Genomic DNA, 14719 nt, shown 5'->3' on the forward strand with positions numbered 1-14719 from the left:
TACGATTGATTTAGCTACTGTAATGATCAATTTTTTCTATCTAAACCCCCCCAACATATATATAAATGATCTCGAAGTAGCTATATCTTTGATCAAAAACATGTGGTATCTGTTGTTGCGCAATCGTGTGGAAGTTGTAGTTCGACAGTCAACTTGTTTGCATCACTGGTCATGACTCATACAGCAACGGCGCTGCCTGGACAGTTTGAGGTTCGTTCTGAACTGTATGTTTGCTATCAATAAAATATATTCTGCAACTTTCTTTGATATAGTTATCCAGTAAGTCTATGTTGCTCAAATAAAGCTAACGTTGGCGTAGTGCAGCCACCAACATACGTTTGTTGTGTTTGCTAGCTAGGCTAATACCCGGCGTTTGTTTTAAAGTCTTATGCTAATTCAATGCTAGCTAACTAGCTAGCCACATTGGAGGATGGCTAGCTATGTAAAATATATTAACCCGGTTGATGTTAAGTTACTCACCGAATGATATGTCTGATGATAAATTAGCTAGTAACAACAGAGACGGTAATGTTAGATAATTGGCATTGCAACAAACCAACATTGACTTCCGTAAACAAGCGGTTTTCTGATTTGGCCCTACTAACGTTACGTGATATTTGTTATGATATCTAAATCGCCCTCTCCCCACAATCTCGAAGTTGTTTGGTAGGCAGTGAGGACAATAATCACAAAGAATAGATGCCAGCAGTGACTTTAAAAGATGTCAGAAGACGACTACTTCAGCTTCTGTAGCGTTATAATATTCCCTCTTAACAAGCCGCTGCTGACAAATTGCAGGTGAAGGACTCTGGCTATAACCATATTTCTGGTGTTATAACTATCATAGAACAGCAACAGCTTCCAGTGCCTGATAAATCTGTTGATGCCGTGCCTCTAGAAAAACATGATAGACAGAGCACAAAACACACTGGATTTACTTAGTGTGGTATATCATTTCCCATCAAATCAGCTGATTTGATTTGAGTCTTGAGTAGCCTGTTTTTGCCTCTAGTCACTGTAACACTGATATAGCCTAACACATTGTGTCTCTGCTCTGTGTTACAGTGATGGCGGAGGGGAGGAGTGGAGAGGACATTGTTTCAGAGTACCTGGACCAGAACCCCCACCTGGTCGAGTGGGTGGAGTCACTCCGAGGAGGGCATGAGACCAACAAGCAGTGGCATGCCAGACGAGAGTTTTTCCTGAGGAACATGGAGACGTTCCCCACAGTCCAGCCGGGCTTCCCCAGCCCCAGTCTGGACAGGCTGCTCTCACTGTCCATATGCTGGGCCAACCACATCTTCTTGGGCTGCAGGTATGTGTATTGTAGCCTGGTCCCAGATCTGTTTGTGCTGTCTTGTCAACTAGATCTCAAACAGGCGATGTTTGAGGAATGGATAGAGGAACTTCGTTTTTTATGGATTTCGATGTGGAGCGTTACTGTAATATAATTTTCACACTTCACACAAAATGTATGCACATACTACTGTAAGTATATCTGGATAAAAGCATCTGTTAACTAGCGTATACTACAGAGACGAGCAGAGCTGCAATGGCCTGGTTATGCATCCATGAAAACCTGCTGGAAAGGACAGTGTGAGAAGAAAATATCCGAGCCAGCACAGTATATGGTTGGGGTCTGCACTGTTGATAGTGTGAAAATAGTATTAGTTAGAGTTATAATGGGGGGTGCTGCTGGTGTTCTTCAATAGCATCTGGTTTAAAATCGTTCAACACTAGAACATATACTCTCCAGTTTGGACCAACCAGAATGAACAACTACTACAGTATTCCAAAAAAGTAAACCAATGTAAAAACAAACAAACAAAACAGGAGACAAGGGTCAACTGTCCTAAAAGGAATTTAGTCTTCTTCTGACTGTGTTGTTTTGCAGATACCCTCAACCTGTCATGGACAGGATCAAGGAAATGGCAGAGGGAGTGGTTGTCAATGATGCTCCAGTTCGAAAGACCAGAGATGAAATCTTGGGGAAAGGAAAGAGGACTGCAGGTATGATGCTGAAATCCTACTGTATATTCAGTTGTGTACATACTTCTCATAACTAGTTTTTATTACTTTTTCCCCCTTCTAATTTTTATTACTACTTGTTATTTAAGACTTTGTTTGACATTTGATCCTTGATTGATATTGTACTGCATTGTTGAAGAGAGGTAGCAAGTAAGTATTTCACTCTACTGTTTACACCTGTATCCTGTGCACTTGATCAATAAACGTTGATTTCATTTGAATTTGAAACTATTTAAAGTTTAGATTCCTTGTATAGTTTGGAGAGTCCAACTTTAAACGTTTTAATTGACGCTAATATTATAGCCCTACAAAAAAGAAATGTCCTGTCTTTGACCAATGGCCTGTCTTTGCTTCAGGGTTGTACAGTATTGTTAACTCATGGAAGTGATTCAGTACACTGAACGGCAATTACTGTGATGCTGTATATCCATTTCTGTATATTTGTGGGACAATTAAAGTGGGAAAAGTTCTGTATTTTTCCATCAAAATACTCTACATTGTTACGGTTAGATTAATCATACAGCAGTATTTTTTCTGCTGCTTTTGTTTTGGCCTTGAAGTAAACGCTGCCTATCCGACGCCTCCCTCACACCGCTGGAATCTGTCCTCTGCAGGTGAAGCCAGTGTTGCCGGGAAGAATCCCTACTCAGTTGTCTTTTATCTTGCTGATTCTCAGGGGGCGACGACGACAGCTGCGCCAAGCGGACCAAGCCTGGGAACCCCTTCAAGCAAGGCCCTCCCCCGCAGGCACCGGCCGAGCACCAGCCCTTCTTCAACCGCCTCTACAAGGCTGTGGCGTGGAAGCTGGTGTCGGCAGGGGGCTTCGGCCCCAACCTGGACCACTTTGAAATCCTGCGTGCCTGCACTGAGTCGTCCAAAGAGAGCCTGAGCTGCGTCTTTGTGCCCCTGAAGGACATCCCCGACCTGCCTGCGGCGCGCTCCCAGAAGGAGGGCCAGGTGTGCGAGCTGCGCTGCCAGACAGTCTATCTGGGCACGGGCTACGGGCGTGACGAGGCAGCCGCCAGGGCCATGGCATCCAAGGAGGCCCTCAAGGCCTTCCAGGGGCGCAAGGTGATGGTGAAGATCTGCCGGCGGCGGTTCAATGGTAGGGATGTAGAGGATCTGGTGCTACTGGATGATCAGCCCAGGAACCCGGGCTTCCCTCCCGCTATCAGCTACCCCTTCCAGCCAGAGCAGCAGGGAGACGGGCCGTCGTAGCACAGCCATGGGTCATAGAGTATCCTCCGGGGGCCTTTCCAGGGTCATGTTCAGTAGGCATCAAAATGTAGTAAAATAGGGACGTAGGAATGGGGGTTTGAAATAATTTCACAATTTGAATAGTATAATGAATTTTTGTCAGATATTCGAAATACATGTGTTATTGTTATATTTTGTTTGTTAGTTTTTTTTTTTTTTACCTGAGCACTGCTGCGGGAGGGAGAGAGGCTGGCGCTCTATTGCTGCAGCTGCAGAGGGGGCGAACAGATGGATGGAGGGAGAGAGAGACACCAAGGCAATTCAATGTTATTTATTATCCTATATAACAGTGCCTGTCTTGACTGGAGTAGCCTAGAGAAGCTAGCCAGCTATAGCTAGCTAGGCTAATTGAGGCCACATGCTGAGCTTTTCCCCCAACCCCATTCAGATAAAACAACAGCCTACCTGTTGGTTGTTATTCTTTCTCATTTCGCTAAATTTTAATTCAGTAATTTTATTCCATCTTGCATTGCATAAGTAAACTTTCATTCCACTTGTTACACATTTGGCCTCTTTTCCACGTTGATTGGCCTACATAAACAACAAGCTACACATGGCTACCGGTCTTTTTATAAAAACAACATAAAAAAGTTAGTTTTATTAAATTAATAATTTGAAATTTCTCACAAAATGTTATACTCACACAAGTATTCGAATACTAACGTCTGTTGGAATATTCGAATAACCATGCACATCCCTAACTGGGAGGAACTACCTCTCCTGGTCCAATAATACATGCTAATTTCAGTTTCTCGTTCCGAAACGTTTTGCTACTGTGTGCCCTAATGAACACGGCCCTGGTATTTAGAAGTTGTGTGGGTTTGAATGGAGCTGCTCTATGAGTCATACAGTACCACTGAATGGATGGACTCAATGCATCACCACCACTTAGTCGTTTTTACGCTTTTATTATTCTTGAGGAGCGTATACCCAGTTCTTGTTCCATAGGTCATTTGGATTCCTTCAGAGTGGGGATGGTAAGAAGTTTAGTCCCTTTTAGTATTTGTTGTGCCCGTCTGCTGCCTACAACAATGGAGAAATGTACACACTTCGTAAGGGTGTGGTTCACAAAATGTCACCACATTTTCCCTCCCTTTGCTTGGGTCTATAGTCACGCCATGCACTTTCCTTCTACGTCCTCTAGCTCAGGGCTCCGGGGTGAAGTTCCCCATAGATCTAGGATCAGCTTCCTCTCCCTCAATCCTAACCTTAGCCATTAGTCAGGAAAATGCTAAACTGCCCCAGGATCAGCCTCTAGGTGCAACGTAACCCTACACCTAGCTCAGGACTATGGTGGATAGTGCGGCTGCACTGGGTCTGACCTTCAAGCCATTTAATCAGCTATCTGATTAACAACCCGACCACTAGACGAGGGACATTTCTACCGTTTATCAATACCGTTAATAACATGCAACTAATGAATCCTGTGTGGCTCGTCATTCGAGTTTTCTATTGATGCTTCAAATCTCCCTGAGTGATCACATTACAAATGTTATGCTTTTTTTGTTTAATGAAGTTACAAAGTTAGTCATGGAATGAGAATGAGGTATACTTTTGATAATTTAACACCGGCTCTCGTATTTAAAATGCACAAGTCCTCTGACAGAATCATTATTTCAACTGTTGTTTTCTGTTCACAGTAGAATGCATTGTCACTATTATAACTCAGTGTGTTTGTCTGAATACTAACGGAGGCATCTTGTTTAGTTGTTCTGCATGATGTAGATCTTGTTGATGATGGAACTTTGACATTCATTTAAAACCACTGTGTTCTATTTTGTGTGAGGAAAGCTGTTGAGAAAATGTCAGTTTTTGTTATGTTTCTGAATTGATTCAGTAATTCTAAAGGAGATGATTGGCGTTAAGCCAGGTTCATAGAATTGTATGACATGTTTGATAGTGCTTGAGTCTTTACATTCAAAAATCATCAATGGAAGATCGCTGCTGTAATGTTTTGCTTTTCAAAGCTGAATGATATGAAATGGGTTGCATTGATGTGTAAATGGCCACAATATTTAGTGACATTTTACATTTCTATGAGCGGTCCCTGTTTCTATATTTTTGTTAATAAAAATAATTTAAGAATGTTTGTCGTCCAATGATTGTCTCTTATCCACACTGACATGAAGAGGGTGAAACACATTTATCAAAGACAAGAACATAGATTAAGTCCCAATTATGGTAAGGTTAGGTTGCCATCAAGTCTTTGGGGTTTGAATTTTGATAGTTGTAGCCTTATTGATAATTGACTGATAGATTATTTCAATTCATCCATACAGGTTTTGGAGAGGTGCAGGGGCCTGCCACACTGGGCGCCCGGGGAGCTGTTGTAGGGGATAAAGTGCCTTGCTCAAGGGCACAAGGGTTGCTGGATCGTCTCCCTAACCGCTAGGCTACCTGTCGCCCATGTAGTATGTCTCAAGCATAATGACTCAGGGTAATGAAAACACATGCTAGGATATATTTAAGCAATACGGCACGAGAGGGTATTGTATATGGCCAATATACCATGGCTAAGGGCTGATCTTAGGCACGACGCATCGCCTAGATACAGCCCTTAGCCATGGAATATTGGTCATATACCACAAACACCCGTGCTGCCTTATTGCTATTATAAACTGGTTACCAACATAGTTAGAGCAGTAAAAATAAATGTTTTGTCATACCTGTGGTATACTGTCTGATATTCCACGGGTGTCAGCCAATCAGCATTCAGGGCTCGAAACAACCCAGTTCATAATAATCAGATAATGTTCTTGCCATCCGCTTTTTCTCATTACAGTCCTTAGAGTCTGCTACTGATTTACAAGTAATTGTGCCTAGTCACTCTCCCTGGCATCTTCATTACGTTCTTCTCTCAATAGCCGTAATAATAATGTAATAGATGCACCCATCAACATGCATTTTGAGTCACCCTTGGTCAGCTTCTTGTTCCCGCTTAATAGGTGTTAGTTACTTTACAAGCCAAGTCAAGTCCTTATAAATCGTGATTTAATTGGCATATTGGTGGCTGACCTCATCCTGACCCGCCGCTGTCTTGTGTCACCATCATAGTGTTTCCTTCAGGTTGTTGTAGTACTGCTGGAGAGTTAGTATGTGTTTACGCTACTCACAGCTAGTTAACTGTGGAATATGTTCCTTTAGATATACACTGAGTATACAAAACATTAAGAACACCTGCTGAATAGTAGGAAGGTGTTCCTAATGTTTGGTATACTCCGTGTATAATACTTAATGAGTGAAGGGAAAATGATGTTTTAGCACAGCATGGTTACAGACCATATGTATGTAGTGTCATTGTAACAACAAGGCGTTGAGGGTCCTTTGGAATGAACATTATTGGATGTGGTGGGGAATTTAATCTGATGGGAAAGTTTTCTGTACAACCCACAGATGGTGTTTCATAGATAGCGATAACACTCACACACATACATGAGTGCATCTGACCCTTGTCAATTTGATGAGTCAAATATTTTAATTGTACCTGTCTCACTCCCTATCAAATAAAGAGATATGCCAGAACTAGCAACAGAGCAAAATACTGCATGAAAGACAATGCTGTGTTTAGGTTATGTAAAGTTTATGTAAATAAGCCAGCTGCAGCATAATTTGCTATGTGACCTGATTTCTCTGGCTCTAAACAGCCCATTATTAACTTCCATGTTTGTCCTCACATCTGAAGTGTCAGCCGAATAGTTATTTAAAGGCCCAGTGGAGTCAAAAAACAACCTTCTGCACAACAACACTCCCCACTCTGAGCCAACTCCTGTGCTCTGTTGGGTGAGACTTTTGAGCTTTGAGTGGCATGTGTTCTTTCACCGAAGATGAAGAGTTTGAGCATTGCCCTGGACAGAACTGAATGCACGCTGCCAGTGGCGTGTATTCATGGGTGGCAAGGAAAGCCAGGCTTCCCCCAAAAACGGACCAAGAAAAATAAAACAAATCTTGAGTCTCTATGTGTTTCATAATTTTCGAAACAGCGCCCCTCTGTCTTGGTATATGTAGGCCCTCTATTTGATGCCCTCTGGTCCAAAAGAGTATGGCGATGTTGCTGCAAGCCAGCGAGCACCCTTGAATAAAAAAAAATCAAATAATAGCTAATCAGCATTGAGCTAAACTGAGTGAGCTCAACTGTGAATGGTCCTGGCATTCCAAAAAAGGGTCAAGGGAAGCCAGTTAGGATTTGGCTTCACTCCTATCAAATCGCATTGAGAGCATAGGTCATTGACAGAAACAACCTGAATTGTTGCACCTCCTTTTGATTCCCTCCAGCGGCTAGCTAGCTAAAATTGTCCCTTTCCTTTAGGCCTATACAGTATATCACGGTCGCAAGGCATATGAACCAACAGATTATAGAGCAAACAACACAATTATCACAACATATAGGTTGTAACCGCTACTGTCTGTTACACAAACATGTTCAATCATAGAGACATGTACAGATATCACGCTTGTTGTTGGCCGACTTTTTTGGAGAAGTTAGATTTTATTTGTCTCCACTATTGACTTAACGTTGTTTATGACCAGGCTCTTTGCAGGAAAGTAAGTTTGATGTGCGTCAGTGCACGCTGTTAACATTGCCATCAGCAGGTAACTTTCAGATAATGGTCCTTTTTCCAGTCTCATTCATCATCACTGTCCCGAGTGGGCTTCTCTGTGTGTGCATCCATCAGACTATACTGTCAACCAGAGAGTTCCCACTTCCAGCGATCTATTCAATATGAATAAACATAAAGGAAACTAACGTATAGAGAAGTAACACCATGTGTGTGTATCACATGGTATGTGTGAAACTCACTCCCCAGACTGAAGTAGCCCCACTTATGACGCGACTGGTAAGATGCTTCAGCAGAGCGGTCACGTACGTTTGCAAGGAAAGGTCCTGGGCTTGAGCCTAGGTATGAGCCGATTCAGGAGGAAGCGGTACTTGCTAGGCAAGCTGCGTGAGGTCCGTTACAGGTGGTGCGGTGACCCAGATCTGCAGTTTCGCTCAGATCAATGCTGGGGACTGTGGTTGCTGTAGAGTAAGTTGGGGGGTGAATGTCGAAACTCACTCCTTAGCCTGAAGTTGTGCCGCTGAGGAGCTTGCTTTTCAGTAGCGCGACTGGTAAGACGATTCAGGAGGGCGGACAGTGTGTTTGAAAGGCAGGCGCCAAATAGACCGAAATAACATTCTGTGTTGTAGAATGCAACACAATCTAGAGGAAAAAGAAACACACACCTATTTAGGCGAGGTGCTGGCTAGCAGAGTGGAAAACTTGAAAATAAAGGAGAGCCGCACTCTAAGAGCTCAGATGCCCAACGTTTCGACAGGCAAACTGTCTTCACCAGGGTATGAACGCAACACATTCATTATTAATGAGACATGGGCCCATCGGAGAAGAGAGAGGAGAGGAATCAGAGAGACAGCCTGGAGAAGTGAGGGATGGAGGGATGGAGGTGGAGATCAACCGCAGTGGGAGAGCCTGGGAGGATGGGTAAATTTTAGCTATTTAGGTATGTGGTGTTGTAAGGCAATCCACAACTATGAACTATGACAGCAATCCCACCTCCTGCCTTACAACACCTGTCTCTGCGTCACCGATTGCATTTATGTAATTAGCTGATATGACCTCACAGCCTAACAATGTCCTACGATTCAGTCCTATGTTTGAATCAGATACACACACCTTGGTGTGATAATATGTGAGAGCATGTGTTCCAAATGGCAACCTATTCTCTATACACTGCTCTACTTATGACCAGAGCCCATCAACAACAACTTGATTTACAACATGTTTTGCAAACACCAACTGTCAGGTTTGTGAGCCACTTTGGGTGGAACAGAATGGAAAAATTCAAACCTGCTACTTTTGTGTTATTTCAGGAAATACTGTAATAAAAGGGTTTGCTTTCCTCTAACCGAGTAATGTTGGTTACCTCACAACAATGCAAAGACACCCCAAAAAAGCCTGGAGTGACACCAATGCTTCTATGGAAAAACACCACAAGGGAAATAGTTAAATAACACACTTTTTATTCACTTGAAAACCATAAAATATTCTCTACAAGTTGAACTATTGTGATTATATAACTTTTATTCATCTTAATGAAGGTCGTGTAAATGTCTACTGCTCTAAGTAAATACTATGTATTAGATTAAACTAATGTACATACACTACTGTTTTGTTTCTGTCCGACCATATCTCCATTTGGCCTAAAAATGCTATTTCATTCTCAGTCCAGACAAGACTCAGCCCTCATGAATCCATGTACTTCATGACTAATATTATCGGTAGGTATTTTTTACTTCGTGAGTTTGTAGGAAATAACCCATAACATTATCGCACACAGCATTGCGCATCATCTGTATGCATGTGGATCATGAAATTATTGGAGCAAAGAGAGACCACTCAGACTGCTTTACAAAACAAGATAGAGCGCTGTTTATTCATAGCACAACTCATTTTTGGTTACAGAAACATCCAGTTGAAAATAAAATATTTCATAAGTTCAAAATAAGCCTTTTTGGGGACAATCTCTCAGAATGCAACCTGTCACTCTCCGGATAATCGTATATTGTAGTATCATAACAATATTCCTATATCACATATCGTTCTGATGTAACAGTTTTAGTTTGCCATCAACTTCTAACTTACATTCAGACCAATTCAATTCACAAGCACTTGAGCAGGTAAGAGTTGCAGAAAGCTCCGCGAGGACAGTCGCACATTTTGCCGATTCTCGCGCCCTTTCTCACTGCGCACTGCTCTCCAACGTCGCACTGAAAAAAAGAAGGTAGACAAAATAAGACCGTGTGTGACATTTTTGCCAACAGATGCAAAGGTCTGTGGGGCCATATCCACCTGTCACCACATCAGATCACATCATTCCCAAAACATGGCACATGAACGCATTTAGTGAAAGTTAAAATGTTGAAATGTAGTTTTACGCGCCAGTTTAGGCAATCAGTTTTTCGAAATATAGGTCGTTCCATGTTTAGAAGGTTCGTTCAAATTGTTAAATTTACCGTAGGGACTTGGCCGAATTTCTTTTCCCAGAATGGAAGTCTCTTGGTCTGCAGCTTTTTAAGAACGTCATGTAGTGCTCCAAGCTGTGGGAAATATTGACACATTAGAATGAGAAATCCTTCCAAAGCAGACCTTTCAAATAGACAAAAATCTAATGCTCATTAACCATTAAAGTCGCAGGTTTTACTTTTAGCCTAGATAGAAACTTACCAGTTGCTTTTCGTTGGTCAAATTCGGATCTTTGGGGTAGAAGTCTCTCACACTTCTTGTGTCGAAGTCCAGTTCGGAATCCGAGTAGTCAATTTCAGCACTAAGAACGATGGACAGCAACACCGCGCAAACCACCGCTCTGGTCCATAGCCTGGAGCTCTCCATGGTCCTAATGAGATTGCGCACAGTATAAGATATATTTCGTCTCCAAAAAGGTCCCGTTCTAATACTCCAGTTACCGCAATCCAAACACCTTTTATCTGTGTACCGCCGTGTCCGAAGTCTGTGACTTCCGTTGCGCCACCTTAACCATAGATTTTTCATGCGTAAGAGAGATGGCGTGGGTGAGTCATTACGTAAAGTTGGATGGCTTGTAATTGCTTAAAATTGTGGGCGCTCCTACAAGGCACAGATTACTCACTTTTTTTTCATTGACGACATGAGATGTTTTCTATGAGATGGTACAGTGCCTTCGGAAAGAATTCAGACCCCTTGACCTTTTCCACATTTTGTAACGTTACAGCCTTATTCTAAAATGGATTAAATTGTTTCACCCCTCATCAATCTACACACAATACACCATAATGACAAAGCAAAAACAGTTTTTTTTTAATGTTTGCTCATTTATTTAAAAAAAAAAAAATATCACATTTACATAAGTATTCAGACCCTTTACTCAGTACTTTGTTGAAGCACCTTTGGCAGGGATTACAGCCTCGAGTCTTCTTCGGTATGATGCTAAAAGCTTGGCACTCTGCAGATCCTCTAAAGCTCTGTCAGGTTGGATGGGGAGTGTTGCTGCACAGTTATTTTCCGTTCTCTTCATAGATGTTCGATCGGGTTCAAGGCCTTGGTTTTGCTGGGCCACTCAAGGACATTCAGAGACTTGTCCCGAAGCCACTCCTGCATTGCCTTTGCTGTGTGCTTAGGGTCATTGTCTTGTTGGAAAGTGAGCCTTCGCCCCAGTCTGAGGTCCTGAGCGCTCTGCAACAGGTTTTCATCAAGGATCTCTCTGTACTTTGCTCCGTTCATCTTTGCCTCGTTCCTGACTAGTCTCCCGGTCCCTGCCGCTGAAAAACATCCTCACGGCATGATGCTGCCACCACCATGCTTCACCATAGGGATGGTGCCAGGTTTCCTCCAGACGTGACACTTGGCATTCAGGCCAAAGAGTTCAATCTTGGTTTCATCAGACCAGAGAATCTTGTTTATCTTGGTCTGAGAGTCTTTAGGTGGCTTTTGGCAAACTCCAAGCGGGCTGTCATGTGCCTTTTACTGAGGAGTGGCTTTCGTCTGGCCACTCTACCATAAAGGCCTGATTGGTGGAGTGCTGCAGAGATGGTTGTCCTTCTGGAAGATTCTCCCATCTCCACAGAGGAACTCTAGAGCTCTGTCAGAGCAACCATCGGGTTCTTGGTCACCTCCCTAACGAATGCCCTTCTCCCTCAATTGCTCAGTTTGGCTGGGTGGCCAGCTCTAGGAAGAGTCTTGGTGGTTCAAAACTTATTCCATTTAAGAATGATGGAGGCCACTGTGTTCTTGGGGACCTTCAATGCTACAGAAATGTTTTTGTACCCTTCCCCAGAGCTGTGCCTCGACATAATCCTGTCTCGGAGCTCTACAGACAATTCCTTCGACCTCATGGCTTGGTTTTTTGCTCTGGCATGCACTGCCATCTGTGGGACCTTATATAGACAGGTGTGTGCCTTTTCAAATCATGTCCAATCAATTGAATTTACCACAGGTGGACTCCAATCAAGTTGTAGAAACATCTCAAGGATGATCAATGGAAACAGGATGCACCTGAGCTCAATTTCGAGTCTCATAGCAAAGGATCTGAATACTTATGTAAATAAGGTATTTCTGTTTTTTTTATTTTTAATGCATTTGCAAAAATGTCTAAAAACCTATTTTCGCTTCGTCATTATGGAGCATTGTGTGTACATTGCTGAGATGTTTTTATTTCATTTATCCATTGTAGAATAAGGCTCAACAAAATGTGGAAAAGGCCAAGAGGTCTGAATACTTTCCGAAGCCACTGTTTGTACCAGAAAGACCACCCCCATATTCATGTTGGACGGGATGACGAGGTACATTTGGAGAGGGGTCATTTGTTGGCAGAGGAAAGACGGAAGAAAAAGCATGGCGCTTGCAACGCCAGGGTTGAGAGTTCGAATCTCACGCAGGACCAGTACAAAACGTATGTACTCACAACTGTAAGTCGCCCTAAATAATAGCGTCTGCTAAAGTACGTAAATAGTTACGCTATATCAGTGTAGGTGATTTTATCAAATGATTACACCAGTTTTATAGTGTATTTTGGACACATTACAGATTACACGTGAAAAAAAAATGTAGGACCATAGTTTTAATTACCTCTGGTGCCAGGTGCTGTAAGTTTATGTCACATTTTCTCGCCAAATAATCATGGCATTCAGAAATCATCTTACGGCAAATATGTGACCCTGTCTTTGTGTGTCACCTCTCCCCTCGTTCTGTGAAGAAACTTGGTTGGGAAACAGACTGAACTGGTCAGAACTGCACATGACGCACTAGCCTACTCATCTTTAACCATTCTGGTGCATTAAGACAATTAACCACAACACAAGCATGGTTATCGTGTAGAGATGATCATTAGAAATATTGACACAGATCACAGACGGATATACTGTGTTGCTGTCTTGCTGTTACATTATGTTTTGTTCTTGATCATCTCGGTTTCTGACGGCAGCATCAAGTGTCTCCGGGTTCGGAGCTGGCTATTCACGAAACATCCGAGACATCTCTTTTGATCTCTTATTTCCGCGATATCCCAGTTTCCTGTCTGTCAGCCCGAGACGGAGATGAGGACTAGAGCGCTTTGATTGCGCTGGGGCTGCTGCGCGTTTGTGTGAGTCACCACTCCATTTTCCAATTACCGACTTAGACGCCGATAGGCCTATTAAAACATTTTTATTCACAGCAGATAAAAAAACATGTTTATTAGCAGTGGTGGAAACGTACCCAATTTGTCATGGGCAACTTTGTCTCAAGTAAAAGTGAAAGTCACCCAGTGAAATGCCACTTGAGTAAAAGTCTAAAAGTATCTGGTTTTAAATGTACTTAAGTAAAGTGGTGGAAAAAGTACACAATTGTCATACTTGAGTAAAAGTTTTTAAAAAAGAGAAAAAAGTAAATGATATTGGCTACATCAAATGTTTTAAATAAGCAAACCAGTTGGCACAATATTCTTGTTGTTTAAAAAAAAATCAGGGGCAGTCGGGTGCAGGTTTCTTACCGTTCCACTCAAGCCAATTTCAATAATTAATTTGTTATTATTTTTGATCGGTTTGCTTTGCTTTTATTGAACGTAGGCCTACACAAAGATGTCTGCATTTGTGTTGAGTTGTGATGTATTGCATTGTGTTGTTGCCATGGTCTTATTCAACAACAAATCAGCTGCTAGGAGAGCTTCTCCTCTCATTCATATATTTCCTAACTAGACCCAACAACAAAGCACCAATTAACCTACAAATGGAGGGTCAAGGAAATTAAGCTTTTTATTGATCATGGAGGCAGCCAAAGCCAACCCACATTCTGGGATATTCAGATAATTAGAACCAGATTTCTGTCTAGACCAAATAAATCAACCTTGGTGGTATACATAGGGCCTACTTCAATCCATCAATGTAGAAGGCGTCAGGTACTGACTGCAAAACTTAGTCTGGCTCTACTTTTTAGTGCAACAACAGTAGTTACTCCATATATGCTTTTTTAAATCTACAATTGAATGGGAAAGTTTCATTAGACAAGACTCCAATATTTGTATTGATCTGTCACACATAAAACACAAAAATTCCAACAAACAGAACAAACACAACAAACACAGTCAACACCACACAATGTCATATAAAGAGCTCCAGACCATGATATTGATTGATTGATTTTATTTTATGTTTGTTTGTGTTTAGGAGTGCAATAGGGAGGAGACAAGTGAAAATACAGTAGAAAAGTACAAGAGAGAGACAGGATCCAGGTTAAATGTTATCCAACTTGTTTGCCCTGAGTGAGGGATTCTGTTATGAAGGCACACTTCCTTTCTCAGCTCTTCTAAGAGACATCAAATCAAATCAAATCAAAATTATTTATATAGCCCTTCGTACATCAGCTGATATCTCAAAGTGCTGTACAGAAACCCAGCCTAAAACCCCAAACAGCAAGCAATGCAGGTGTAG

General features: G+C 42.1%; 2 protein-coding genes across 3 annotated transcripts; one reads left to right on the forward strand and one right to left on the reverse strand.

Moving 5' to 3' along the window:
* Window positions 1-61: 61 nt before the first annotated feature.
* Window positions 62-5372, forward strand: LOC118936602 (protein CDKN2AIP homolog A-like). 2 transcript variants are annotated; one of them, XM_036963915.1, is made up of 4 exons: window positions 62-210; window positions 1066-1315; window positions 1895-2010; window positions 2705-5372. In XM_036963915.1, the coding sequence occupies exons 2-4, from the start codon at window positions 1068-1070 to the stop codon at window positions 3244-3246; spliced, it is 906 nt and encodes a 301-aa protein (XP_036819810.1). In that variant the 5' UTR covers window positions 62-210; window positions 1066-1067; the 3' UTR covers window positions 3247-5372. The 2 variants fall into 2 exon arrangements, with proteins under 2 accessions (XP_036819810.1, XP_036819811.1); XM_036963916.1 differs by lacking the exon at window positions 62-210 and adding an exon at window positions 403-798.
* Window positions 5373-9683: 4311 nt separating this feature from the next.
* LOC110506841 (cocaine- and amphetamine-regulated transcript protein-like) lies at window positions 9684-10786 on the reverse strand. The gene is made up of 3 exons (XM_021586700.2): window positions 10506-10786; window positions 10295-10378; window positions 9684-10048 (listed from the first exon to the last, which is right to left on the reverse strand). The coding sequence occupies exons 1-3, from the start codon at window positions 10668-10670 to the stop codon at window positions 9941-9943; spliced, it is 357 nt and encodes a 118-aa protein (XP_021442375.2). The 5' UTR covers window positions 10671-10786; the 3' UTR covers window positions 9684-9940.
* Between the last annotated feature and the right edge of the window lie 3933 nt (window positions 10787-14719).

This window comes from Oncorhynchus mykiss, chromosome 26 (assembly GCF_013265735.2).
Source record: "Oncorhynchus mykiss isolate Arlee chromosome 26, USDA_OmykA_1.1, whole genome shotgun sequence".
In the NCBI taxonomy this organism is placed as follows: domain Eukaryota; kingdom Metazoa; phylum Chordata; class Actinopteri; order Salmoniformes; family Salmonidae; genus Oncorhynchus; species Oncorhynchus mykiss.

Coding starts and splice junctions, on each gene's coding strand:
- LOC118936602 (XM_036963915.1), top strand. CDS start 1,068: ATGGCGGAGGGGAGGAGTGGAGAGGACATTGTTTCAGAGTACCTGGAC. Junction 1,316..1,894: donor CACATCTTCTTGGGCTGCAG/GTATGTGTATTG, acceptor GTTGTTTTGCAG/ATACCCTCAACCTGTCATGG. Junction 2,011..2,704: donor GAAAGGAAAGAGGACTGCAG/GTATGATGCTGA, acceptor GCTGATTCTCAG/GGGGCGACGACGACAGCTGC.
- LOC110506841 (XM_021586700.2), bottom strand. CDS start 10,670: ATGGAGAGCTCCAGGCTATGGACCAGAGCGGTGGTTTGCGCGGTGTTG. Junction 10,379..10,505: donor TGACCAACGAAAAGCAACTG/GTAAGTTTCTAT, acceptor TATTTCCCACAG/CTTGGAGCACTACATGACGT. Junction 10,049..10,294: donor AATTCGGCCAAGTCCCTACG/GTAAATTTAACA, acceptor TCTTTTTTTCAG/TGCGACGTTGGAGAGCAGTG.